This window comes from Euprymna scolopes, chromosome 3 (genome assembly GCF_053919585.1).
Source record: "Euprymna scolopes isolate OS-2025 chromosome 3, ASM5391958v1, whole genome shotgun sequence".
Taxonomy (NCBI): domain Eukaryota; kingdom Metazoa; phylum Mollusca; class Cephalopoda; order Sepiida; family Sepiolidae; genus Euprymna; species Euprymna scolopes.
Genome location: NC_136484.1, coordinates 58,550,927 through 58,578,716, shown reverse-complemented (window position 1 = coordinate 58,578,716; position 27,790 = coordinate 58,550,927). Strand labels below are relative to the sequence as shown.

General features: G+C 33.3%; 1 protein-coding gene across 1 annotated transcript in view; it reads right to left on the bottom strand.

Moving 5' to 3' along the window:
* The window catches only part of LOC145255789 (mediator of RNA polymerase II transcription subunit 16-like), a 47,804-nt gene extending 20,348 nt beyond the window's left edge, over positions 1 to 27,456 (bottom strand). The window contains exons 1-4 of the mRNA XM_080114470.1: positions 26,967 to 27,456; positions 16,278 to 16,455; positions 9,757 to 9,849; positions 752 to 886 (exon numbers count right to left, since the gene is read on the bottom strand). Of these exons, the coding sequence (XP_079970596.1) occupies positions 752 to 886; positions 9,757 to 9,849; positions 16,278 to 16,455; positions 26,967 to 27,100 (540 nt within the window). The 5' untranslated portion in view covers positions 27,101 to 27,456. The remainder of the gene's footprint in view (positions 1 to 751; positions 887 to 9,756; positions 9,850 to 16,277; positions 16,456 to 26,966) is intronic.
* Positions 27,457 to 27,790: the final 334 nt, after the last annotated feature.

Sequence of the window (27,790 nt, the reverse complement as noted above, 5' to 3'; positions counted from 1 at the left end):
AATTTAACTAGAAAATGCAATTTTAAAAATAGCAAGGTAAAATAAGTGCATAAGCACTGAAAAGTTTTTTATGCTTATTTTAATACAAAAATTATTGAAATTAGTTTTATTTATTTTTATTTTAATTATTGAAAACACTTTTTGCACTATTTTTTTTTCTTGAATTATTGAAAACACGTTTTATTAAAAGTTCAAATAAAGACTAATCGTTTTATTTTTATCTGAATAATTTTAATTTTTGTTGTATACTTTTCAATAATGCCATTTTTCTTATATTTTATTTCAATAAATCGTTTCACAATAGAAATACTGAAGAACAAGAAAAGTGAAGGAACTGATTTGCCTTGTCACCACTTCTGGTAGTAAATACACCAGAAATAAAATAAGTATGTTAGCTGACTACAACCGTATATTTTCAGTGATGCTGCTATTGGAGGCTCAGAATGACCTGCCATCATAACCAAGATGAAGATATAAACGTAATCGATTGGAAATGGTCACTCTCACTAAACAATACTTGTTTATATATTTAATTATTTGTGGGATATTATCCTCATCTTCATAGTTGTTGTTGTTTCACTATGTTTTGACCAACTCATCCTCTGGCCTTCTTCAGGTATTTAACCACGATGGGGTAGAATGTATCCCCAGTAATTAATATTAAAAAAAAAATTATATATATATATATATAAAAATGAAATATAACACTTTTGTCGTTCTGAAATGTTCATGAAAAATAAAAAGTTCCTACCAGCCCAGTTGAAGTAACAGCAACAAAACCATCCAATGGACGTCCTCCAAAATGACTGAGAGAAGGTGAAAAAGGGGTGTGTGGAAATTTCTCACCATACTTCAAATTATCACGTTTATCAGCATTGAATTTTATCTGAAAAAAAAAAAAAAGAAATATCATGACATGAAATAGTAATATCACAACAGTTTCTTTCTTCTTTACGTCGAATAAACTCAAATCAAGTATTATTGAAAAGAGCATAAAAACAAAGAAATATCTTAAAATCGGTCCATTAGAACTGGAGTTATGATCATTCAAAGTAAAAAAAAAAAAAAAAATAAAAGCATAATTCACTGGACATTTTTCCTCAAGTCACTTCTATTCAAATGGATATAAGCTTGTGACTGAAAATGGTAGGAAATTTGCACAATATACAAACTAATCCATCGTAAAAGAGCTATATCTTCAGATCTTTTTAAGATATTATAATGAAATTTTGAACATATAATCACAACACCATGAACATTCAGATGGCTATATTTACAACTATTTCACTTGATAACTTGCCTACTAATTAGCATATTTAAGTTTCATTTTATTAGCATTGAATTTTATCTGAAGTAAACAAATTTCATAGCATGAAAAACATTTTTCTTTTCAAACACTTTATTTGACTAAAAATTAAAAGCTGCATAAACAAATTAACGCTTCGTTTAAAGAAAATTAAATGCTTTTTGATTATAGTACATTTCTCAGAGAAAGGGTAAAAAAAAAAAAAAAAAAAAAAAAAAATCAATTTTATGTATTAAAAAAATGTTATGCAAGGTCATTTACCCTAAGGATACAAGGTCAATGTTATGCAAGGTCATTTACCCTAATGATGATAAACTTGCACTCTAAGTGCAACACTAGATTAATTCCTGTCATAAATATTTATCTAGAATATGAAAAAAAAAAAACGTCATTCCACTATACATAATAATAATAATATATATATAGTAAGATGATGGATAATTTATAATTAAAAATCGGTTTCATAAGGAAGAACAAACAAATCAATAAGTCTGTTGCCAAGGTCGCAGGAAAGATGGTGGGATCCTTCTACCGCTCCAGAAGATATCTCACTACTGATGCAATTCTCTATCTATATAAAAGCCAAGTACGGCCAAGGATGGAATACTGTTGCCATATCTGGGCAGGAGCTTCCAAAAACAGCCTATCATGCCTTGACAGAGTACAAAATAGACTTTGTGGTTTAGTGGGGGATGCCCTTTTCTCTACCCTGCAACCCCTCTCCCACAGAAGAGACGTTGCGAGCCTGTCCTTGTTTTATCGTTATTTTCATGGCATGTGCTCGTCTGAGCTCCAATCCCTGGTCCCCCCTCGCCAAACTTTCACGAGAAACACCCGTCTAGCTGAATCCACTGTGAAAAATTTCCCCCACTCTATATCTGTGCCTAAATCAAAACGCGGATTTCATGAGCAAAGCTTCTTTCTTAGAACTGCACGCCTGTGGAACTCTGTTCCGTCTGCCTGCTTCCCTCCGGACTACAACTTGGATGTCTTCAAGTCTAATGTTAACAAATTCCTAATGAACCGCCCCCCTAATTAAACACTTCATAAAATCTCCTCACTAACGTGATGTACTTGCAATAACCCTTATCCCTGAGTGGCTTCCGGGCCTTGATAAGTGGTGATCACTGTGTAAAAAAAAAAAAAAAAAAAAAAAAAAAATTGTATGATCATTTCGGAAACAATGTTTTTATTGAGATAGACAATAAGTCTTGGACAATAATTTTATCATATAGTTTTTTTGAAACAAAGTCTCTTCATCAGCAAAAATATTGGGTGTTTCTTTTTTTTAAAGACACCAAAAATAAAACTAGCATTTTTAGGTAAGGCAGATGTATCTGGAAAATATTTAAAATATAAAAAGGAAAATAGTTACTTTTTTGATGTTGAAAAACAAAGTAAGATAAAATGAAAATAAAATTAAAAATAAAATAAAATGGGGTTGAAGGGTAAGGTTAAGAGATGATATATTTATAAAGATTTTTAACAAAAATATGTATACCTTTTAATGGTTCGCCTTCTAAGAGTCATAAGTATCATCGTCAAACATTCATTTGGATGGTAAATGTAGTTTATGAATGCTTGAAAATGTTGATATATATATATGCCTATCAAGCTTATTATATGTCTGCATTACAACAAGCATGGTTTTATTTTAATTGTATTAATTTACTAATACATTAAAATATACTCTGCTCTTTGGACTATTGTTCTAACCCACTTAAAATATATAATTTGATCTTTTCGAAAATTAAAGTTTTAATACTCACACAAATAAGTCAACCATTTTCTTTGGAATCAAGCAAAAGACAAATGCAAAACAATTTTTCGTTTGCAAGAACACTTGACTAAACTTATGAAAAAAAATTCTTTTAAGGTTAGGTTTTAGTTACCATTAGGGTTGAACAATTCACCAGATCTTCCACAATCTGTTACTACAGAACAGTAAAAACAATGTATATGCATCTACATAATACAAAAACACTCAATCTTTCTGGCACATTGAATGCATTAAATGATAGAAGGAAAGGTGAAGGAGATGAGAAATTGTGGTAAGAAGGAAATAAAACAAATTTATTGACAAAAAATCTTAAAGTGCAACAAGCCATGGAAAAGAATTGGAAAATATATCTAGTCTGAATGTTTGTTCAAGATTACTCTGAATTAGTCAGCATCACAACCCCCTCTGGCAGGCTGTTGCAAGGTGAAACATGGGAAGAGAATGCTGCCTTTCTTCTATTAAAAACTAGCCTTGATGCCCGGCATTGCCCGGGTATTTGAAGGTGTGTGATGAGAAAAAAAAAAAAAAAAAAAAAAAAAAAAATGGTAGTAGGCAGGTAGGCAGGCTCGAACCTGTACCGCAAAAGGAGGAAAAGAATTTGAAAAAAAAAAGAAGAGTGACGCCTTCGCTGTTGTGTTCATTGCCAAACCAGTGGTGGCAAAGGTTTAAATTAAGGCTAGTCATTTGAAAAAGACATGATGACTTTCGAAAATATCGAGGGGAAAAAAAAAGCAAAAAAAAAACAACCACTCCTTGTAGAAAAGTTCCCAATTGAGGGTGAAGGAATTAATGTTTTAAGCCAATTTTTTGGTATTTGTCGTTCGAAAGGTCGAGCTTCAAAATGATACCTCTGTCCAAAGTTTTAGGCAGGCATACATTTAAACAGACAGGTGAAATTTATCTATTAAAAATGATGATGGTACATCTGCAGATGCCTGTAACTTGGCATTGGGGGTGAAAAATTCTTTGAAAAGTTGATTTAAAAGTTTTGTTAATGGAATATAGAAGGATGTGGATTAATAGTAGTAGCAGCAGCAGCAGCTTAAGACGAGGAGAGTAAGAGGATAATGGAAATAATGAAGGATCAACTGATAAATGGTTATTTAGTCACCATGGCAACGAGTGTTCTGATTGGATAATCTAAGTATATGTTATTCAGCATCAACAGCATTTGAGATGGTAAAACTGCTATATCCTCGCATCTCCAAAGCTTATTTATAAAATCTTGCTAATTTTACTAAATTGAAGGCAGATGGCAAATTTATTTTCTAGTGCCCTGTATTTTTTTTTTTTTTTTGCTTTTAGTTTTTATCAATTGGACCGATATGCTCCTTGCAGTCTTCTCAAATTAATGAAAAAAAACCTTTACTCACATGAGATTATTCTGGTCAACCGACAAGACGCAATCGACGTCCAACTAAATTTGAAAATTTTTTTTTTGTTTTGTTTTGTTTTTAGTTTTTATCAATTGGACCGACATGCTCCTCGCAGTCTTCTCAAATTAATGAAAAAAAAAAAAAATCCTTTACTAAAAAAAAAAAATCCTTTACTAAAAAAAAAAAAAAAAAAAAAAAAAAAAAAAAAAATTTTTCAAATTTAGCTGGACGTCAATTGTGTTATATCAATTAAACAGAATGATCTCATGTGAGTAAAGGATTTTATTTTATTTTTTATTTTTTTCATTACTTAAAAAAAAAAAAAAAAAAATGCTGTGAAGAGCATACCGATCCTGGTGATAAAAAGTATTTGAATCTCCGCAAATGTCAACCTTACATCATAGCTCGTGCGGAAGTTACAACAGTATAGGATTGCCTCAACAGGCTATACCGTCTGATGAAAGAAACACTCGCATCAGACCTAAATCGTGGCAGAATGAGGATATAGTCTACGGTAATCATGTAGGACCACTCATAACGGAAGACTGAGGTAAAACCTGAACTGGTAAATGGGCCTTGGTAACGTCATGGGGAGCAGCATGACAGTTATGCGCCTTGGCGGAATAACTAAAGAATCAGTCAATGGCAGGGCACAAAAGACGCTGAGCAGAAGAATCATTAAGAGATCAACAATCAGGTTCAACTAGTTTAATTGAGAAACTACTGCGATTCGCCTGTAGACGTAGCTCACACAGGTGATATTATCCGAGCTATCGAAAGATTCAATATGACTCAATCAAACCAGAATTCCATACCGCATCGACCGCAACATGGGTAACCAAGGGTCGCTACTTGATGTGCCGGCAATGACCACAGCTATCGACAAGTTTACTACAGCACCAAAACCTAAGCTAGCAAAATGTAGACATACCATCAAAATATCCACCTTTAATGTACGGACACTTCAACCCACATCTCAAATATCAGAACTTGTTGCTTCATCCAAAGAACACGATATCGATATTGTGTGTATTCAAGAGCACCGTCTCTTCCACAACGACATGGACATAAAGTACCATGAAATTGGTAACAGCTGGACACTAGTATCAGCGTCAGCATGGAAAAATTCGACAAATAGTACCATTGGGGGAGTAGGACTTCTGCTTAGCCCTCGAGCATTGAAATCATTGAACAGTGCTGAGAAGATAACACAAAGGATAATTCTTGCTACCTTCAGTGGTAATCCTGCTACTACTGTTATTTGTTGCTACCGCTCTACCAACGTCAGTGACAAGTAAGAGATCCTGAATTTCTACGATGAACTGTCAGCAATAGTGCGCTCAATCCCCAAACATAATTTATTGGTTATCCGGGGTAACATGAATGCACATATAGGACGAGAAGACAACAAGCATAAGTTCTCTTTACATGATGGAACAAACCGAAATGGAGAGTATCTATTAACTTTTCTCCTTGAAAACAACCTACAATGCATGAATACCCGTTTTCAGAAAAGACCCGGTAAGCTCTGGACCCATCAATCCCCAAATGGAGACAAGGCACAACTGGACTATCTTTTTATGAATAAGAAGTGGATCAATAGCTGTCATAACTGAAGCTTATAGCAGTTTCTATGGTGTGTCTACTGATCATAGGATTGTAACCTCTAAGTTGAAGTTTAACCTACGTGCGAACAAAACTAAAAAAATCATCTAGACAGCCCTACAACTGGTCAACGTTGTCACATGACAATCAGATCAAACAGAGATTCATCTTCGAACTGCGAAACAGATTTGATGCTTTACAAGCACAAGAGCAGGAACCAACTGCTAATACCACCTATGAAAACTTCGTAAGACCGCACCAAGAAGCAGCAAAGAAGTGTATACCTCTGAAGCCCAAGATAAAGCGAAAAGTACCGTGGGAAAATGATAAAATAATATTAAAACGAGAAAAGTTAAAAAACATAATCAAAAAGCAACATAAATACCCCACTCGACAGAATACAAAATTAAGGAAGCAGGCATTTCAAGAGCTTAGTATGCTGTACCTATCAGAACAACAGAAGTATGTTCAAGAACAAATAGATCAAATCCAGAATGCAGCAGATAACAAACAATCCTATCTGGCTTGGCAAGTAGTAAATGAGATATCTGGGCGCAAACGACTTGTCAAAGCTAAGTTAAAGGCAAACACTCCGGAAAATGCATGTTCGAAATGGAAAGCACATTTTGAAAAGCTACTCGGAAACAAACCAGAAGTAACAGACCAACCAATTCAGCCGATTGTTGTACAGGAACTCGATATTGAGAAGAGTGATTTTACAATGGAGGAACTTCTAAATGTACTAAAGAAGACCAAGAATCGTAAAGCTGCAGGCTTAGATAACATACCTCCTGAAGTATGGAAGGCAGGTGGTTTCAATGACATACTTCTTAATTCATGCAATTCTGTATATAATCAAAAAATTATTAATATATGGAGGGAAGGATGCATACTTCCCTTCCCTAAGAAGGGTGACCTAAGCATACCAAGCAACTACAGAGGAATAACACTCATTCCAATTGCAGCAAAAATCTACAATGCCATGCTTCTCAACCGTATCCAACCAAAGATCGGAGAAGTGCTCAGGAAGAACCAAAATGGATTTAGAAAGAATCGCTCTACTACTAGCCAAATACTTACTGTTAACTGATTGAAGGAGTCAAAGCAAAAAACATTGAGGCAGTCATGATCTTTGTAGATTTCTCCAAAGCATTCGACACTGTACATAGAGGAAAAATGGCCAGCATATTAAAAGCATATGGCATTCCAAATGAAGTCATTAATGCTATCATGATGCTATATGAGCACACTCGAGCAATGGTCAGGTCCCCAGATGGGGACACTGAATTTTTCAACATCTGCACTAGGGTTCTACAAGGAGATACTCTTGACCCTTTTCTTTTCATTGTCTGTCTTAACTTTGTACTTCGCGCCTCTGTTGATATACGCAACATGCTAGGCTTCACCCTAAATGAATCCAGAAACAGGCGTCATCAATCAGCACACATAACTGATGCAGATTACGCAGACGATATTGCTTTGTTCGCGAACAACACTGCTGATGCGCAAACACTGTTACGTAAGCTAGAAAAGTCTACAAATGACATTGGTCTCCACATAAATGCGGATAAGACAAAGTTTATGGCTTTTAATGTGAAGGGAGAGATCAGGGCTTTGGATGGATCAACACTGAAAGAAGTTGCTGAGTTTACGTATCTGGGCAGCAACATAGTTTCCACAAATAGAGATATCGGAATTCGCATCTCAAAAGCATGGACCACATTGGATGGGCTACATTCAGTATGGACTTCGAGACTGGCTGACAAACTGAAACGGCAGTTCTTCAGGGCAGTGGTAGAGTCTGTCCTTGTTTACGGTGCTACAACCTGGACACTCACCAAAAGATTGGAAAGAAAACTAGATGGCACATACACCCGTATGCTAAGAACAATATTAAATATATCTTGGCAAAATCATCCCACGAAGCAGCAACTTTATGGCAATCTACCTGCCATATCTAATACCATCAGAGAAAGACGCCTACGATTTGTCGGTCATTGTCTGAGGAGCAAGCATGAATTGGTGAGTGATGTATTGCTATGGACTCCACGATACGGATGCGCAAGCAGAGGATGACCTAGATCCACGTACATCCAACAAATAGCACACGATGCCAACTGTGAACCTGAAGATCTGAGGCAACTGATGGGAGACAGGAAACTCTGGAGAGGAAGAGTCACATTGATGATGCTCTGGATTTACTTTTAAAATAACTAATTGTTTTCACTAAAAGTATGCACTAATGTACAATGTTGAAATGACAGGTCACAAGTTGTCTAATGAAAGTATAAACACCTTAAAAACTATTAAACAAAAGAAAAAAATCAATTATTTTTATTTGCATCCAAGTGAAATTAGATCTTTTTATGACGAGATAATTACCTAAAAAAAAACATGGCTCTTAAAAACATGATCTAGTGGTGACCTTAAAATGCACTTTTAAAGAGTATGTTTTATGCAAACATTAATTCCATGCAACAGTTTGAATCATGAGGTAGCATTGTATTCAAAGACACATTTAACAGCTAAAACATTTGTATCAAATACAAACCTCATTCAAACAGCAATCCATTTAGGCTGTGTCGACTATGTCATTTCCCAAAGATCTTTTAATTCACTAAATAATGTCTCCTCTATCCCCATATAGAAACTATTTTTCTAAAATACCAAAAGTGTTAATTTTTTAATTTTTTTTTAAATTTTCAACTTAAGAAATTTTCATATGGTTGGTTGGTTGGTTGATTTATGGCATATCAACCTTTTTCAGGTTATTTAAGAAAAAAACATTTTAATACAATATATTTTTTTTTCAAGTCAGTTTCTATTTAACCCATAGTTGGGACCCTAACAGGTACTACCACTCCGGGTCAGAGTGGACCTGGGAGCAATGGCAATTAAAGGGTGGCTCCACACTCCCCAAAGCCCGCAAGCTGGGGCCTCACCATCGGATATAGTTTAAGGTAATATCCAGGACCGAATTTTTCATGATTTCTTCAATAAATTATATATTATGATATATAAGGAATAGAAATTTTCAAATTAACTAAAAGTCTGATTGAATTTATAGCTTCAGCCAGATTAATGCATATGAGGAATAAAGTTTTCTTAAAAAGAAATTTCTTTATAATTTTATCACTGTCAGAAGCAACTATATAATTTTAAGGGGACAAAAAAAACTAATGGGGTATTTAGACGGCTCCTGAGACCATCCCAAGTAGATGTGGGGGGGGGGCGGTGTGGGGATGTGAGCAACTAAAATTATAATGCTACATATTTTAGGGTTCCTATAACAATATAAAAACTTATTGAAAAATAATACAAAAAGGAAGTAAACCATTATGGATAGCATCTCTAAATGACATGGGTACAAATATGTAGTGAAAAGATTTCACATTTAAAATAGTTTGCACAATATTTCTTGTAAAGTTTAAAACTGTTTGGAAAAGCATCTTCCATAAAGATGTACCTCTTGAATGTCCATGTTATGTTTAAATATATTTGGAAATGTAATATTTAACAAAACCCATGTTTAAGAGAGAAAAAAAAGATTAACCCAAACTTTAGCATATGTTATTTTTACCATCAAATATGAATCCATCCATGAAAAAAAAAACAAAAAACCCCCCAGAAATATGACTTTCCATAATCCATATACAATAAAAATTCAAAAAATTAAGTGAAATACATACCAAAACTCCATTATGTAACCAAGCCAGAGAAAGTATATCTTCACCAGATAAGTCGATTTCTCCAAGGCAGGTCCATTTGTTTAACAAATAATCCTTGAAGAGAAAAAAAAAAAAAAGTTATATAAAAACAATATTTTTAAAAATAAATATTTGAATAATACCGAGCACAACGCCATTATAATCAATTGTTGAGATATATATTTTTTCTAAATAGAAAAAAAAAAAAAACACCCCACCAATTGATAATAGTGGCATTGTGCTCAGTATTAATCAAATGTTTATTAAAATTATGTACCCATAAAAATCTATTTTTAACAGTACTTAAGAATCTAGAAAGAGTTTGTAATAAAACATTATTTATGCACTCATTTATGGAATACAAAAAAGGATTTTTGTTCAAAATTTCCCCACCAAAAAAAAAAAAAAAAAAAAAAAGAAAAGAAATTTTTTTTTTTAATTCTTTGGTTCATATAGCTGTGAAAAAACGAACATATCAAACTCCAAAAATCATGTAAATTGATCAAGTGTTTTTTTTTTTAAATAAGAAAATCAAATTTTATAAGTAATTGAAGAGCGGCTGTCTGGTTTGCATTTTGAAAACAATCTAAAAAAAAAAAAAAAAAAAAAAATGGAGGAGAGATAATATTTCAAATTTGTGAGATTTGTTCTATGCCTATAAATTCCCATAAATCATTTAAAAATGATTTTCTTTATAAAAATAAAACTACTTTATAATTTTACATGATTTTTGAAATATGATATTTTTGTTTTACCATATTTTTCATTTTTAATAGGGGGAATTCTGGACAAGAACCCAAGATTTTAATTTCAACTACTAATAAAAGAGTTACTTACATTCAGGAAATGATTAGAAAGAATTTGCAAAAGAAAAAAAAATGATCCTAGGAATTCTGAAGCAAACAACCAGTCAGTGATTGTAGAATTAATAAAATCATTTAAAATATTATAAGTTATTTATAGTTAGAAATTCATCCAAACAGATGAACTCAAAAGTGATAGCAGCAACACAATTCACACACAAAGAATCCAATTAAAGGCACTAAAAGAATTACCATAGTGTTACATATGGAAAGTAAACAGCTGATTGGTTAACTTAATCACATGCTGTAAGAGATTCAAAATTGAATTTAGTTGCTGCCAAAATTTTAGCAAAGCTAGAATGTCAAGTAAGGTCTTGAGAAATAGGAACATTCAGACACCTCTTGTTCTTCCAATAATCTTACGAAAGCCGCAAGGGAATGTTTGCTGTTATATGAGTGGTTTTAGGCCTTTCCGATCACAGAACGCTCAAGAAAGTTCAACAGTTATTCTGGTCACCCAAAACAATTCTCACAACATGATAGCTTGGCCTTGATCATCTACACAAGGACAGGGTTGGTTGGTCGCTTCAGGTTTCTTCACTCTTCTTTCTTGGAGAGTATGAGTGATGTAATTGATCTTCTAGGATCCAAGACAACGGCACACACCCCACGTTGTGATTAGGCTCTCTTCTGATGAGACTTGTCTAATCTTCGAAATCACTTCTATAAAAACTCAAAACTTCAAAATTGCTCATGCTTATATAAAGGGGTGGCGGGTTGGAGACTAGAGCTCTCAGGTCCATTCTAGCCAATCGGTGATCGCTGCATCATATCAGCAAGGCAATTGAGAATTACCTGGGATTGTTCACATAATAAAAGCTCTAACTTAGCTCTATTATAACCGTTATTAATGTAAAATTCGACCACCATAGGTGAGTCAGATCCCTACGAAATAGTTCAGAAGCAACTCTCAGTTAAGGAATTAGAGATTGGTTTAGTTCTGTTTAATAAAATCAAATTAAAGATTTCTTTAAAGAAAAGGATCAAGAACATGTCATCACTTTTACAAGCTGATTTTTTGTCTTTGTAACAGTTATTTCATCAACTTGGATGAAAAAAAGCCATGTAAAAGAACCTCAAAATTGTTTGAATTATGTAAATACCATCAGTAGTTCAAAAGTTATAAGAATTTAAAGTGCCAAAGTGTTTGTTTTTTTATTTTTTTTTATTCCATTTTTATCCCAAACAAGGCACAGTGCCACTTTGATGTAAGGGGCTACTATAAGGGAAATGAGTTGCATTGATACTATGTAGGGAGTTGAGCAGCAAGTTGTCTGTTCACATTATACTTAAACTTATGCATGTCAGTACAGTTGGAGTAAGCAGAAAATCGGAAGGGAATTCCAAAGTCTAACAGTTCTGGGAAAGAAACTATTAGAATAAAAGGCTTTCTTACATCTAGAGATCCCTACTGTGTACTTTGCTGCTTGTCGGGGGTATTTATGTTGAGGGGGTACAAGGGCTAGTAATTCGTCGGAGCATCCACCATTAAAATACTTGTAAAACAGGCAGAGGGATGCAACATTTTGTTGATGGGACAGAGGTTGAAGCTTAGATGACAGTTCAGGACTTATTATATTTATATACATTTATATCATTGTTTGGATGTATGACCGTCAAGGACAACCTGGATTCTTCTCTTATTTAAGGATTTAATTATGTTAAGTATTTGTCCAGTGATACCGTATGATCTGATTTTCCTGAGAAGTCCCTTGTGTCATATCCTGTCAAAAGCCTTAGATATATCTGGGGCTACTGCCCTACTCTCTCCTGCTTTGTCCACCATATGATACATACATTTGGAGATTACAATTAGGATATCTGCTGTAGAAGAGGTTTATCTAAATCCATATTGTTGGTCAGTCAGAAGTTTAGCAACTATAAGGTGATGGACTAGAGCCTGATTAATTATGGACTCAAATATTTTGGTGAAAAGAGGGAGGAGGCTAATGGGGCAATAATTTAAGAGGTCAATTCTTTTGCCAAAATTCTTGTAAACTGGTACCACAGAAGCAGTTTTCCAGCAGTCAGGAAAGCAAGGTTTATTAAGGCATTTGTTGTCCAAGTTTGGAGAGAACTGGAGCAACCTCAGTGGAGCATATTTTTAATAGTACAGCCGAGATGAGATCGGATCCACATGCTTTTGAGGTGTCTAGGTTTTTTTATATCATGCACCTGAGAAGGGGTAATTTTCAGATCATCTAGTGTGGTGTCAGTCCGCAAAGGAAAATCAGGGAGGGAGTGGTTTGTTGGGTCCAATGTAGAGTTTGAAGCAAACTGACTGGCAAGCATGTTAGCCTTCTCGGTTGCCGTGCAAACAACCTCATGATATTGGATAATGGGAGAATTGTTGATTGCCCACTATTTACTACACTGTTGTAGATTTTGCAAAAATCACGAGTTCCTAATTTCTGCACTTCGATGTATTTTCTAGTGGTTTCGGTGTATTCTTTCTTAGCTGGCGCTATTTCTTTCTTACAATTACTTCTAGCTTCAATAAACTTTTGTTTGTACTGGACTTATGTTGGATAAATCTGTGGTATGCATGCTGCCTTTAGGCAACATCAGCTGCACAAGTAAAAGTAAACGATTGGAGAGAGTGGGGTTTGCTATAGAACTTCCGCATTTTTCTTTAATTATCTTTAAAAAAATTTTTTTTTAAAGTGGGCCGAAATATGGACATCATTTCCAGAAATTCAATAATTTCTCCATTTATTTATTTATTTTTAAACTATTCTTATGAAACTTTGTATTATGTAAAATTATGTGCTCTTTCTGATTATGCAGCCAGATTTTTTTTGTATCTCTTTACCATAAGCTCTATCATGCTAGAAGACTACTCTCACCTGAGAGTATCCTGTATCTACAAAGCGACCATTCGTCCATGCATGGAGTAATGTTGCCACATGTGGACTGGTGCATCTACCACCAGTCTCTCCTTTTTGGATAGGGTTCAAAAAAGAGTTTTCAAGCTAACAGATCCCACTTTGTCAACTAAGCTCCAACCCCTGGCTGCAATATTGCATCCCTGTACATGTTTTACAAGTATTTTAATGGGATGTGTTGCACTTGTGCTTAGCAACAAAATTACACCCTTTCATTGTTGAGGTCCCTAAATACCCAAAAGCTTTTTACTCTAATAGTTTCTTCCCTCGAACAGCTAAGCTTTGGAATTCCCTTCTTGCTACCCTGACTGTACTGATACGCAGAACTTTAAATGTAATGTAAACAAATATTTTTTTTAAAATCTTTCCTAGGCACGCTTCTAAATAGAAGCCCTTTACATCCAGATGGCGATATGCTTTGTTAGAGATGAATGGAAGTAAAAAGAAAAAAGTCATAAATTATAAATTAAAGTGTAAATTTGAAAATTTTTAAAACTAGCACATTGTATCATACAGATTGTGAGATATTTCAATATGGCTTTAATTTCTTTTAAGTAACTACATAGTGTCCACACAACAGTAAACACACTATTAATATCTGTTTGAAAAAGTTGTGTAATTCAAAGAATAAAACAAATTTTTTACAGCATTACAATTAGGAAAATGTTTCAGCAGGTTAGTGTCAGTGCTTCATAGTAAAATCCTGTTCATATTTCTTCAATAATATAATGAAAAAAAAAAAAAAAAAAGATTGTATACAATTTCTAACCCTAGCACTGCCACTTGACTTTAAGGTCTGAGTAGCAACAACCTCTTCCCACAAGACAAACAAGAACATGGTTACATCTAATACTTAACTAAAATGATCACACGTCATTCAAACACTATCTTTTCAGAAAAAAGGCAATCATTTTCCACACAGGATTATGCTGGTTTCTTATTTATATGGCCAAAAACTAGTAACATATAAATTACAATAACACATATTTCTAGCTGTGAGCTCTGCTCAATATTAACCACTGACAATAGAACTAATTCATCTTCCACACAGGACATATATTTATTCTGATTGTTCCCTTTCTGTTCTTGCTTTATTGCATTATTTCTGAATTATTCAATTGTGTCATTTTCACTGTGCGTCATTACTCATATATTATATGAAGCTTATCCTGAAATAGTTGCTTTAGGAACAACGCATCTTGTCCAACACACAGGGCTCAAGCATTCTATCTGGAGACCTCAGTGTCAGGACTTTTGCTCAACAATTTTACATTTAGTATGCGTCTTGCGCATTTCCACTGAAAGCGTTCAAGCAACTAGCTATTTAAAAAGATGCATCCAGAATAAAAAGGTTCACATTGCACAAGAATATATAAATTGATGTATTTTTGTTATTACATAGAAGTTATACAGTTCTCAAAATAAAAACAAACCTTCCTTAATGCATAAGATGTTTATCACATACACACGTCTTGAAAGTTTCTTTAAAACCTTTAGAACTATATATATAAGTCCTTCATAGGAACATTATTTTGTCAGTAAGTCAATTAATCTCCCATATCGCTGAATGGTTTTACTTACATGAACAAACAATAGTACCAATATTTTTAAAGGGATCATCAGTTGTTTACCATGAAGCACTGTTTTGAGGAATTAAAAACAAAACAGCATATAATGGCTCTCCAGCAGTGTTGATCAAACACACCTCTCTCAAAACACATGAACAAAAATATTTTTGATACTGGATCTAGTTTCTTTCCTCCAGACAAATCAAGCTAACCAATTCATTTCCTTTAAAAAAAGTATATATAAATTATATATATATATATATATATATATATATATATATATATATATATAATTATTATAGTAAAAAAATAATTATGACAGCCCCTTTAAGAAATACGTTTCTTATAGTTGAGCACTTTCTGTTGAATAAAAGTCGGTCAATTTAGCTCTTATGCGTAGATCGTCGTATAACGACTTGATCACTGTCTGTCTGACGTAATGAACATTTAAATTAAAATGTTTAAAATTCAACGCTATTTCACACGATTAATGGTAGCTGAATGGATACGGTCTCCGCTAATCGAGCCAGAGATGTCTCGTGTCGCGGGGTTCGAATCGTTCGACTGGTAGTAATTGTGACACCCTGCACTGAAGAATCCCGAAAGGATGAAACACTAGTGTCTGTAGGTATTTAATTATTATAGTAAAAAAATAATTATGACAGCCCCTTTAAGAAATACGTTTCTTATAGTTGAGCACTTTCTGTTGAATAAAAGTCGGTCAATTTAGCTCTTATGCGTAGATCGTCGTATAACGACTTGATCACTGTCTGTCTGACGTAATGAACATTGAAATTAAAATGTTTAAAATTCAACGCTATTTCACACGATTAATGGTAGCCGAATGGATACGGTCTCCGCTAATCGAGCCAGAGATGTCTCGTGTCGCGGGGTTCGAATCGTTCGACTGGTAGTAATTGTGACACCCTGCACTGAAGAATCCCGAAAGGATGAAACACTAGTGTCTGTAGGTATTTAATTATTATAGTAAAAAAATAATTATATATATATATATATATGTGGGGGTAAGTTTTTCATCCTTCGTTGAATATGCAATTTTATAAATTTTCCAATTCTTATTTTAATCATTTGAACATTTTTATATATAAAATATCATACACAGACATATATATAGTTTAATAGAAATGTGCGTTTTCATGAATGAAAAAGTCTTTAATTTTACTTACTTTCATTTGCCAGACTTCTAAATGTCCTTCACTTGTGGCAATCAATAAATTTGTTCCATTTCTATCCCACACAAGGCTGACAACTTCACTTGGTAAAGTTGCCACTTTATAAACAACCCATGGTTTGTCCAAGTCAAAAATTTGAACCTGGGTTGTACTGATTGGCTCACATTCATCTCTGTCATATGAAAGAAAAGAAAAAAAGTTTGTATTTTTAAGTCTGCACAGTATTAAAAAGAAAAAAAAAAACATGGCACCATATTTATTTAAATAAAGATCAGATTGTTAGTTGATGGATTTGGGTTTTCTGTTGATAGCAAAACAAAAATCTTTTTCAAATTATTTAATAGCCAAGCAATGACTATTGGAGATAAGTCATTACATATGATGAATTAAACCCAAGCTGCAATTGTACCTATTGCTAAGGTAGGAGAGGGGAATGCAGGTTTATACCTTCCCTAACAATATTTGAATATAAAAATACTTGGTTTGTGTTTTCTGTTGTAACAGCAAATCAAGCATCATTTTTAATGCTAAAAACCTATTGGAAAAGATTAATCAGAAGTTGATTATCCCCCTCCCAACATTCCCAACCAGATTGAAAGTGAATACAATAGATCCATTAAATGTGAAATCATGGAAGTTTAATGTAAATTTTAACAAGAACATTTGAAAATGTGACTTGCTTTAAATCTTAGATATTTTTTGATATATTTACCATTTTCTTTCCAAAAAGAATGAATGTGACACAGGGTTGGTTTAATGCAAAAAAAAACAAAAAAAAAACACACACACTCTAGATGGTTGCAAAATTTGCTATGATCTGATTAGTCAGGATTTTCTAGTGGAGTTACTTCAGGTGACCGGCAATAAACCAATTCCCACCCTAAAGTGAGATAATGCTTGGGAGGATGGCCCGCCTACAACTGAACCGAACCATACTCCCTTCTGATATAAGCTTGAAGATCTGTACAAACCAGATCAGTACACAAGTTTGTGCATTATTTCTTTTCTTTTACAAATTATAGATAACTAAAGGGGAAATAACTATTGATGAAAATTATCTCCCTTTTAACTAAGTAAAAAGCAAGTGTTTTTAATGGATTTTGGGTCGTAAAATACGCTTATTTTTATGTATTTTTTTTTTTTTTTTTTAGACAAATACAGTAGAACACCGGGATACGGCATTAAAAATTAGTAACAAAATACATTACAGTATATAATACACATGTATATAATACACATGTATTATATACCTATCAACTAAGATTATAAATAACGCCGTAAGGCAGGGTAAATACCGTAACCAGGGACCGGAAAAACATCGTATTCCACACCGTAACTTGAAAAAAGCCGTATCCTAAGTCACCGTACCCCAGGGTTCTACTGTACACATTTTAAAAAATAAATATACGTTAAAAAAAAAAAAAAAAACATTGATTTGTAAAAAGGAAAACATTCCATGACGTTCATTTATTTCCTAATCATAAAAAATACTTTTTTAATTATTGCTGTAAGTAAATATTTCAATGAAAGAAATCACTTCAGAGTTTCTTATGTTTAAAATACAAAATACATAGGAAACAGAATTTTCACATACACTGCTGATTACAGAACACATTCTTAAATGGAAGTGGCATAAATGAAACATAACAATTATTGAAAATGAAAAATTTATTAAGATCAAATGTTTAAGCAAGGAATATAAATAAAAAAAAAAATTTTTTTAACTAATACTTAATCCATGGGTTTTCAAAGATTAGCTCTTATCAGAAGGAGAAAACGATAAAATAAATTACTGGTGAGTATCAACTTGAAAAATTGCAAGCAGAAGAATTTTTTTACCACCTGTGAAAAGAAAAAATTCAATGGAGCAGTAAAATGTGTATATTCAATAGAAACTAATTCGAATGGACTATTGGATTCATGATCAATTCAACTCTTCCATTTTCAAATTGCTTCTTTGAATATTTGCATTGATACAATGTTTTCTACACAACTTTGAAAATTTCCTTGAAAATTCTTTAAACAAATGATAAAAATTATTTTGCTTGAAATTTTTTTTAATTTATGCTATTTGTTCTTTTAAAATCTATGGATTAAATGTCAGTTATTTTTTTTTAACATATTCCTTGTTTAAACATTTGATTATTTGTTAAATTTTATAAATTTTCCAATTTTATTTTCATCATTTCTTATCTCATGTCTTATATTAATGTTCTATCTACAATACTGAACATTCTCTTATGATAGGGTCCAATATAAAAATATTTATCTCATATTATTCAATTATATGTATTAGTAATGGAATGATTGCATACAATTATCGACCCCCCCCCATTTCATACAATTATCGGTTCAGTACTAAATTCACGATTCTGATTCGTTATAAATCTCTAAATATTTAACTATAAAATGATTGTTATGTTCTGAGTGCCATAAAAACTGAACTTAATGTACACATATTTTCTCAAACATAAAAACGCACTTGTGTGGAGGGGTGATCTGTAGATTTTAGTTTTACTGGAAGTTTAAAATCAATAAATATTTATTATTTTATCATTACTACGGTGGTTAAAGATTTTGTTTTAAACAAAATCAAATAAAAATAAAATAATTAAAAGGAATCATTTTTCTGATTCCAATACCCCAAATGTTATTTTGTGTGTGTGTGTGTGTGTGTGTGTGTGTGTGTGTGTGTATACTTGGGCAGCATTCTTTCTTTTAAGCATATTTTGTTAAATAACAAACAATTCATGTCTACTCATTCCAGTTTAGATCCTTCTCATCCTTCTAATTAATTTTCTTGCTTCAGACAAGAACTGGCTGATGTAGTTGCCATCGTTACTATAGACCCAAGTTTTTGTGAATCTATCTGAATTCATAATCAGGAATAATCAAACAGATTTTAGCGTATTTATAGATACAAGAAAAATTTACTCACCTTCAATGTGATATTAATTTTGACCTATGTCCTTAATTATAATCTTGTAGCGTCCTAACAAAGTGTCACTACATGTAACAGAACCAGTTTTCTTAAATGAATTCCTTGTACCAAACCGAGCCATCACTGCGATCTTCCTTATTGGAAGAACAGAAGATTACTCCCGCTTGAAAATCTTAGTGCTCTGAATCCTCTTGAGAGAGATTTGCTGGAGCTGCATAAACAAGATATTCACCAGTGGCCACAAGAGTTGTTGCATCTCAATAAGGAAATAATGAAAGAGACACTGTCTGTTGATATGACGAGCCACCTAATGGATAGCTTTACTGACAAAATCAGGGTGACTAGATCCCTGTCTGAATTGGATACCTCCTTACCAGGTGCAGATTTACTCCCCTTAACTGTCTTCCCCTCCTCCAACTCTACAATCTTCCGCTTGATTTGGAATTGTATTAGCAAAGCCAAATATAGCATGTCCAACATTTACTGATTTAGATAAGGCCAATAAATTTGCCCTGCATATGGATTTGAGGTTTATGCAGTCTATGGAAAGGGTTCATCTGGGGTTTTTTTCCCCCCAAGGCAAAAGTGGCACCCCTTAAGTCAAAAAATTTACCTACTCTAGAGCTATTGTCAGCCTTCTTAACCATTAAATGCCTCCCAACATTGTTGAAAGCCTATACAAATCTAAGTTTCAAGAAAATATTCATTGCAGTTGATTCTCAAATGGTGTTATCTTGGTTAGTCACAAAACGGATCAATAACAAGAATGTTTTTGCTACAAAATAGACTGAAGGACATTACCCAGGCTGAATTGATGTCTGAATTTAGCATAGCCATTCAATTTAAATATGTACAGACTGCACAGAACCTTGCTGACTTTATCATCAGGGGCACTCCTACCTCCAAACTGAAGGTTAATTTGGAACATTTGATCTCTGGGCCATCTTAGCGGAGGGACCAATCGATTAATTGGCCTGTAAATGCCTTGAATTGTTTGAGCTTAGAGAGCAAATGGATTGTATCAATGGTCTGTTGATCAGAAAGAGTCAGTTGTATAATGTGATAAATATTCATCATTGTCCAAATTATTGAATGCTACAGCATATGTGATCAAGTTCATTGATAAGTTGAGGAAGAGAGACTGACTCTGTTAAAGACATCTCGAATGCACTGGGAAGAATTGGAATATTTACAACATCCTTCAGGTAGAGCGATACCAGAGTGGGAAGCTGTGTTTTGAACAAGGAGGGATTAATTCAATCAAAGAGCAGAATAGGCAAGGTCTTTGTATATGAGTAAGAGATAGTTAATCCTTTACTTGTTGGTAAAGACCATCTTACTAATCTCATTTTATTGGACTGCCACCATCAGTGTAAGCATCTTGGTGTTCCTGCTACTCTAAATAAAGTCAGGTTATCCAGTTATTGGATACCCCAAGGTAGGCAGGCTGTAAAGAAATTTATATCAAGCTGCGTCAGAAATTCAACTCCATCCCATTTACCTATACTAAAATGACCAATTTACTGAAACATCGGGTGAATATGAGAAAGCCCTTTTTACACCGGGGTAGACTACACAGGTCATCTATAGGTCCTAAGAGATGAAGAAAGAGTTAAGATGTACCTTCTGGTTTTCACTTGTTTAGAGGTATGATCAGTGCATTGGAAACTGATTGAAGATATGTCTGTTCATTCCTTTCTAATGGCTTTTATCCAATTTTCCAATCTCTATAGCATTCCCTCGCATATTTATAGCAACAAAGTCCTTTGTGGCAGGATGCGACATAATTCATGAGGCACTTCCAGTGAATTCAAGGAGAAATTAGGAACTAGTGAGATCAAACAGATTAAGACACCTTTACACTGCCCTTGGTATAGAAATGTATGGGAAAGACTGATTAAAATCATAGTCTTGCTAACAGAAATTGGTTGGCCGTGCTAGCTATAATCATTTTAATCTTCTGACTAAACTTTCTCATGTAAAAAATGCTGTAAATGACAGTCCTTTTACTTACAGAAATTCATTGGACTCCAGTTTTGAAATAATAAGCACAAACCATTTTTTTTTACACTGTCTAGTAAACCCTCATTTAATTTTGAAGATGAACAGGGAAAGTATTCATCAACTGGAACTTCCTTCTCAAAAACAACTCTTGGAGTCATTGAATTGCAGGAATGAGGCATTAAAAAGATTTAGGAAAATCTGCTATCAGGATTATCTTCCGAGCCTAAGAGAATGTACAAAGGCAACAAGAAGGGATTGGGCCTGTAATTTGTGTGGGAGACGTGCCAATCAAGTTCCCTTACAAGCTTCGACCATTTTGGGGCTTGGGTCGGGACATACTTAGCAGGAGATAATGGTTTAGTGAAATCTGCTCAGGTAAAGCGAGGAGATGGTTCCTTGCAGGTTCATTCTTTGAAGCACCTCTATCCTCTGTAGTTGTCTATTCAGGAACCCTCTGATGGCTTTGATTCTTTTACTAGGAATGTTGAAAACAGCCTTAACAACTGTACATGATGATACTAGCCTATTACAGAGGACAAAGAGCTTGTTTAAATTTGCCCTGATTGTAGTGAATCAGACAATGGCAGTGCCATGATATGCTGCGACAAATGTGATAACTGGGATAGCCTATTTCTTAAGGATAGTATTTTCTACCGATTGAAGTAAAGCAGCAGACGACGGTAAAGTAGGCCGAGAAAGGTTGTTAGAGAATGTAGAAGAAGGAGGAGGAAATTCATGGACCGGGTAACTTTCTGCTATATGCTTTATGATAGTGTTATAAGGGAGATAACTACGTATCGAACCAGATACGAAACAGTATATAAAAGATTTCTCCTGTAGTTGTCTACGTCAGCTTCCACCAACAAAGGAGAGTTGATGTTGTCATACTTGCCTCAACCAGGACTCCTCATCCCATTTTGATATGTTTGTGAATGATTCATTAAATGATTATGCTGAACATACATACATTTGCTAGGATGTGTTCAACCGGATGATGATAGTCCAATGACATGCTATAATAGGTGCAATGACTGGTACCATCTCAACTGTGTAGACATACAACAGATTCCCTCAGAGAATGAGAGTTGGTACTGTTGGAATTGCATAAGTTTGAGGGACTAATAGTCAACCCTCTAAAGATTTTATTAGTTACCTATTTTTCTTCCTTATTTTATTTTTTTCTGAATTTTCCCAAATATGAGTGTGTAAGAAAAGTTAACACCCTCATGTCCTCTGGTTTGGGGAAACAGCTACAAAAGCACCTTCTCCTTTGTGATTGCTTTTATATTAATGGATAATCATGTGACCCAAGGTGGGATCAAATGTCATGGATTATACTATAAAGCGGATTGCTTTGAAAAGTTTTTCACCTTGTTCTCTTTTTAGAATTGGCTCTTACAATCATGGTTAGTTAATACGTTTCTACCTCTACTTGTTTACTATCTATAATATAAATCTCACATATCTGTATGTATGTATGTTTGTATGTCTGCCTAAAACTTTCAACAGAGGTAACGGATTTTTATGAGATCGATATCGTTTCGAAGCTCGACCCTTTGAAAAATTGGCTAAAAACATGAATTCCTTCACCCTCAAATGGGCACTTTTCTACAGGGAGGGGGGGGGGATTTCGCTTTTTTCGTCGATATTTATGAAAGTCATCCCTTCTTTTCGATTGACTAGCCTTAATTTAAACCTTTGCCACTTCTGGTTTGGTGATGGATGCAACGGCAAAGATGTCACTTTTTTTTTCACATTCTTTTCCTCCATTAGCGGTAAGGGTTTGAGCCTGCCTGTCTACTTTTTTTTTTTTTTTTTTTTTTGCTCAACACACACCTCCAAACACCCGGGCAATGTCGCGCACCCAGGCTAGTTACCAATATATATTACTGGACTTATACCTTAGGTCGCAACTGACGGTAATTTGTTGCAAGAGATATCTACACAAGGTGTTTTTCTATTTCTCTTTCTGCCAATTGCCATTGATGTGTTAGGATTAATTTCTGTGACTCAATTTTAACTTAAGTCCTTAATTATACTCTTGTAGCATCCTAACAAGGAGTCGCTACATAGAAAAGTGTGAGTGTGTCTTTTTATTATTTTTTTATTATTATTAGCAATTCACTAATTAAATATGTTAAATTATTTTTGTCATTATTACAAACATTTTAGGAGGTTATTAAAATTTTATTGAGTTTTTTTTTTTTTTTTTTAGTTTTAATATGTAATACTTCTAATATTTTGTGTTTTATGATCATTAGTAGCGTGTTTAAGAATAGACATGTTGTCTACTAAAAATTTTCTAAATTGGAGGCGGCGTTAATTATCCCTGATAATGAATCCAGATGGGTTTGATATTTGGGCCTACAGTAATTATGGCAACTACATCAGCCAGTTCTTGCTTGAAACAAGAAAATTAATAAAACTGAAAAAGATCTAAACCAGAATGAGTAGACATGAATTTTCGGTGTTATTCAACGAAATATGTTTAAAAGAGAATACTGCCAAGTTTGTGTGTGTGTATATATATATATATATATATATATATATATATATACTAGCAGGCTGCCCGGCACAGCTCGGTTATAAAATATGCATAATATTGAATTTATGTAGATTTTGCATTTATTATTAATAGAGCCAATCCTCTACTTATTGTTATATTGTACCCAATATAGTATAGTAAAAAAAAGATGTGCATGCGAGTATTATTTTTTTCTAAACAGTTCACTTTTTGTAAGTAATTAAAAAAAAAAGAAAATACTCGAGCTGAGATCGAAACCAAAACCTAAAAACAGTGAATTAAGTACGATAACCATTAGGACAGCTTGCCACGATCTTTAAAAAGTGTTCTCAAACCTACTTATTCTTAACATAAGGAAGCTGTTAATTGTAAAGGATTTGCACATGCGCAGTTGTGAAACAGACGAGAATGTGATGCCCCCCCCCCATCCAGTATCAATTTTTCAATTTGACTCCTTAGCAGCTCTAGTTTTCCAGATGAAAACCGATTAAAAAGTTTTCCACATGTCTGAATACCCTATATACCAAATTTCAAATCTTTAGATCAACAATTTGCTGAGTATATAGGTTGAGAATTGTCCTCACACACATTCATACATGTAATTGAATACAAAGATTAATATTTTATATTAGATCTTATCGTGAGAAGAGGATGCTTGATATTGTAGATAAAGCAATATAAGTCTTATATCAACATTTCTTATATTATAAGAAATGTTGAAATGATGAAAGAGTAGATATAAATTAATAATGAATAAATACACTTTTCCAAACATTTCTTTAGTAGGGACTAGCTGCTTTCGAATGCTATATATTTACAGCATAGTTCATATTAAAAATGAGAAAATAGTGAAAATTGACAAATACAGATTACATCCTATTTCACTCAAATTATTTGGAATGAAATTAGTTCCAGCATTACCTGTAAACCATGTAAAATTAAAACAAAAACTAGCTAGTTTCATTGTACATGTAAAACACTGAAATGAAAACTAAGTTTGAATAATATAGTCGCCATCTTTAGCAACAAATTCAAACGAATATAACTAGCTATTTCATCAAGGATAGGCGACCATTTTTGGAGGTATGTTTAACAATCTACAGAGATTCGAAAAAGTGGTAAAAAATTCGAATATGTAATAAATGTTACCAAAGGTCAGATAAGTTATGCTTCTACCTATCTGGAAAAGTTTTTAGTGGTTTTACTCACTTGTAAATGTTTATTCTGTTCGAACAACATATAGTGTCAAGCGTTACGTGAGAACAAAAAAAATGGCTGCGGACTGACCCCTAAATATTTGAAGTGTTGAAAATGACTAGAATAAAAAAAAATAAAATTACTGTTAGAAACCCACGCAATATATGTCATGGTAACATATATCGGATGATGGGTGGGTTTGTATTACTGCACACATAGATTCGAAAAAGTTGTCAAAATACAAATATATAACAAATAAATGTTACCAAAAGCAAGATAAGTTACTTTTCTACCTAACTGGATATGTTTTTAGTGTTTTTTTTATTTAATGTAACATGTTTATTCAGCTCGAAAAACAGTGTTTACCGATGTATTGGAAAGTTAAAAATGGCGACCGACTCTCTCTTTCACACGGTAAGTTTGGGAAAAGGAGTTAAAAATAAAAAGTAAACAAAATACTGTTAGAAACTCACTCAATATATATTTACCGTGACATATGCTGACATATATTCGGTGGGTTTCTAACGGTATTTTGTCTAGTTTTTTTTTATTTATAACTCCTTTTCCCAAACTTACCGTGTCAAAGAGAGAGTTGGGCGCCATTTTGAATTTTCCAATATATCGGTAAACATTATGTTTTTCGAGCTGAATAAACATGTTACATTAAATAAAAACATTAAAAATTATCCAGTTAGGCAGAAAAGTAACTTATCTTGCCTTTGATAACATTTATTTGTTATATATTTGTTTTTTGACAACTTTTTCGATTCTATGTGTACAGTAATACAAACCCGGATGTGTTTCTAACAGTATTTTGTATATTTTTTAAATTTTTAAGTCATTATCAAGACTTCAAATATTTAAGTGTCAGATTGCGGCCATTTTTCTTGCTCTCACCTAATACTCGGCACTATATATTTTTCGAACCGAATAAACGTTTTGAAGTGAGTAAAACCACCAAAAACTTTTCCAGATAGGTAGAAGAGTAACTTATAGTAACTTTGATAATATATGTATTTGAATTTTTTGGACTACTTTTTCGTACCTCTGTGGATTGTAAAGCATGCCAATTTTTCTTCTTTTAATAAAAGGGTAAATTATAAAGAAAGAAAAAAAATAATAACAACAACCATTTTTCGGTGCTTGTTAAGATACAGATCAATTTTTAGTACTAGTGCAGAGAGTGATCCGGACGTAAATAATAACGTTATTATTTAAAAAGCCATTCTTAACATGGGGAGGGTGTTTTGTACCTATTCTATACTTCAACCTTACAATTGAATAAAAAACATAAAACTTTAATTAAACTTGGAAATACGATTTAAAAAATAGCGTGGATCACTCTCTGCCCTAGCACCCAATTTTTTAAATATGTGGTTTTAAGCAAAAACAACTGCTCAATTGTCGAAAATATCCAAAAATTACGACCCTGTTTTTAGTTTTTAAAAATGTCTATCGCTACGAGTCTAAAAGTTATTAAATTGGCGAAATGGGATAGAAGTATGTCCCCTATATACGCAAATCTTCAAAATGTTTACATATAGGGAAAATGTAATTTCTCGTAAAATACATATAACTTTAAACAATTTACGGGACTGAAATAGGAATTAACCAGATTTAAATAAGTAATAGTTAAGCATTGTGGCCATGTGATTTATTCAAAAGACTGAAACAGTATTTTTGTTTAAACAACAAAAATAACTAATATATATACGTATATATACTAATGTTTACAAAACTGCCGCCGCCGCACGTTGTTTTGTAAGAAACTCAGTTTACCACGATCATATCGAATTTATCACAAACACTAAAGAAATGAAAATTAAAAAAAAAATAGTAATTACGAATAATAAATAATAAATAATAAATAATAATAATAATAATAATAATAATAATGCTATTAAATGAAAAGGACACAAGAAAACAAAGTAAAATCAAGGAAATAGTTTCCCTGACCCTGCGCTGTTAACACCGGCATATTGTTTCAACACAAAGGTTGCCAAAAAATGGTATTTACCTGTCGTCAGCCACGGAACTAAAAGCCAAAATATTTCTACTTGATAAACTACAACATATCTGGTCGTCTGGAGACCAGTCGTAGAGTTCCGTAGAAATTTTTGCTGGATTTTTAATAATATAAAAAACTTCCATGGTGTTGATTAACCCCCCAAAAACCCATGGACTGCATATATCCCAGAATGCACGAGTTAGAACTCGGTACTTCCGTTTTAATAATCACCACAGAAATCAAAAAGTACGGATGATGAAAAGTGATATAATTTATTTCCGTAAATCACCTTCGTTTCTCTCTCTCTACTTGTTTTACTTTAAAAAAAAAAAAAAAAAAAAAATGTCCACTCTTTCGCTTTCTCTCTAAACTTTAACATTCTTTTTCTCTCGCCCTTACGATTGTTTGCGTGCGAAAAAAAAAATATGAAAATGAACCAAACTGGTAGGCGAGCATTAGAAAAACGGCTTTGTTTTACTTTGGCATCCCCGTTATATCTGCAAGACTTTAAACAAGGCGGTGTACGCGAAAAAATCGTCCCCGGCTATGTTTTAAGTCAGACGTCAATATTAGTTTTATTTTTAATTAAAAAACTAGGTGTTTTTTTTGTTTGTTTATCTTACAAACTTTACTTGAACTTTTTAACAAACTTTTACATGCATATAAAATAGACTTTATAGATCTTTTATAATATAAAATTTTTGGTAATTATGCATAAAACCAGACCCTAAGTTTCAAACATGGCGGCAGGTCTGCCAATTGAGCTATGGAAGCACAAAATAGATACAATACTTCCGGTATTCTTCAAAACTGCTTACTTATATATTTCGGCA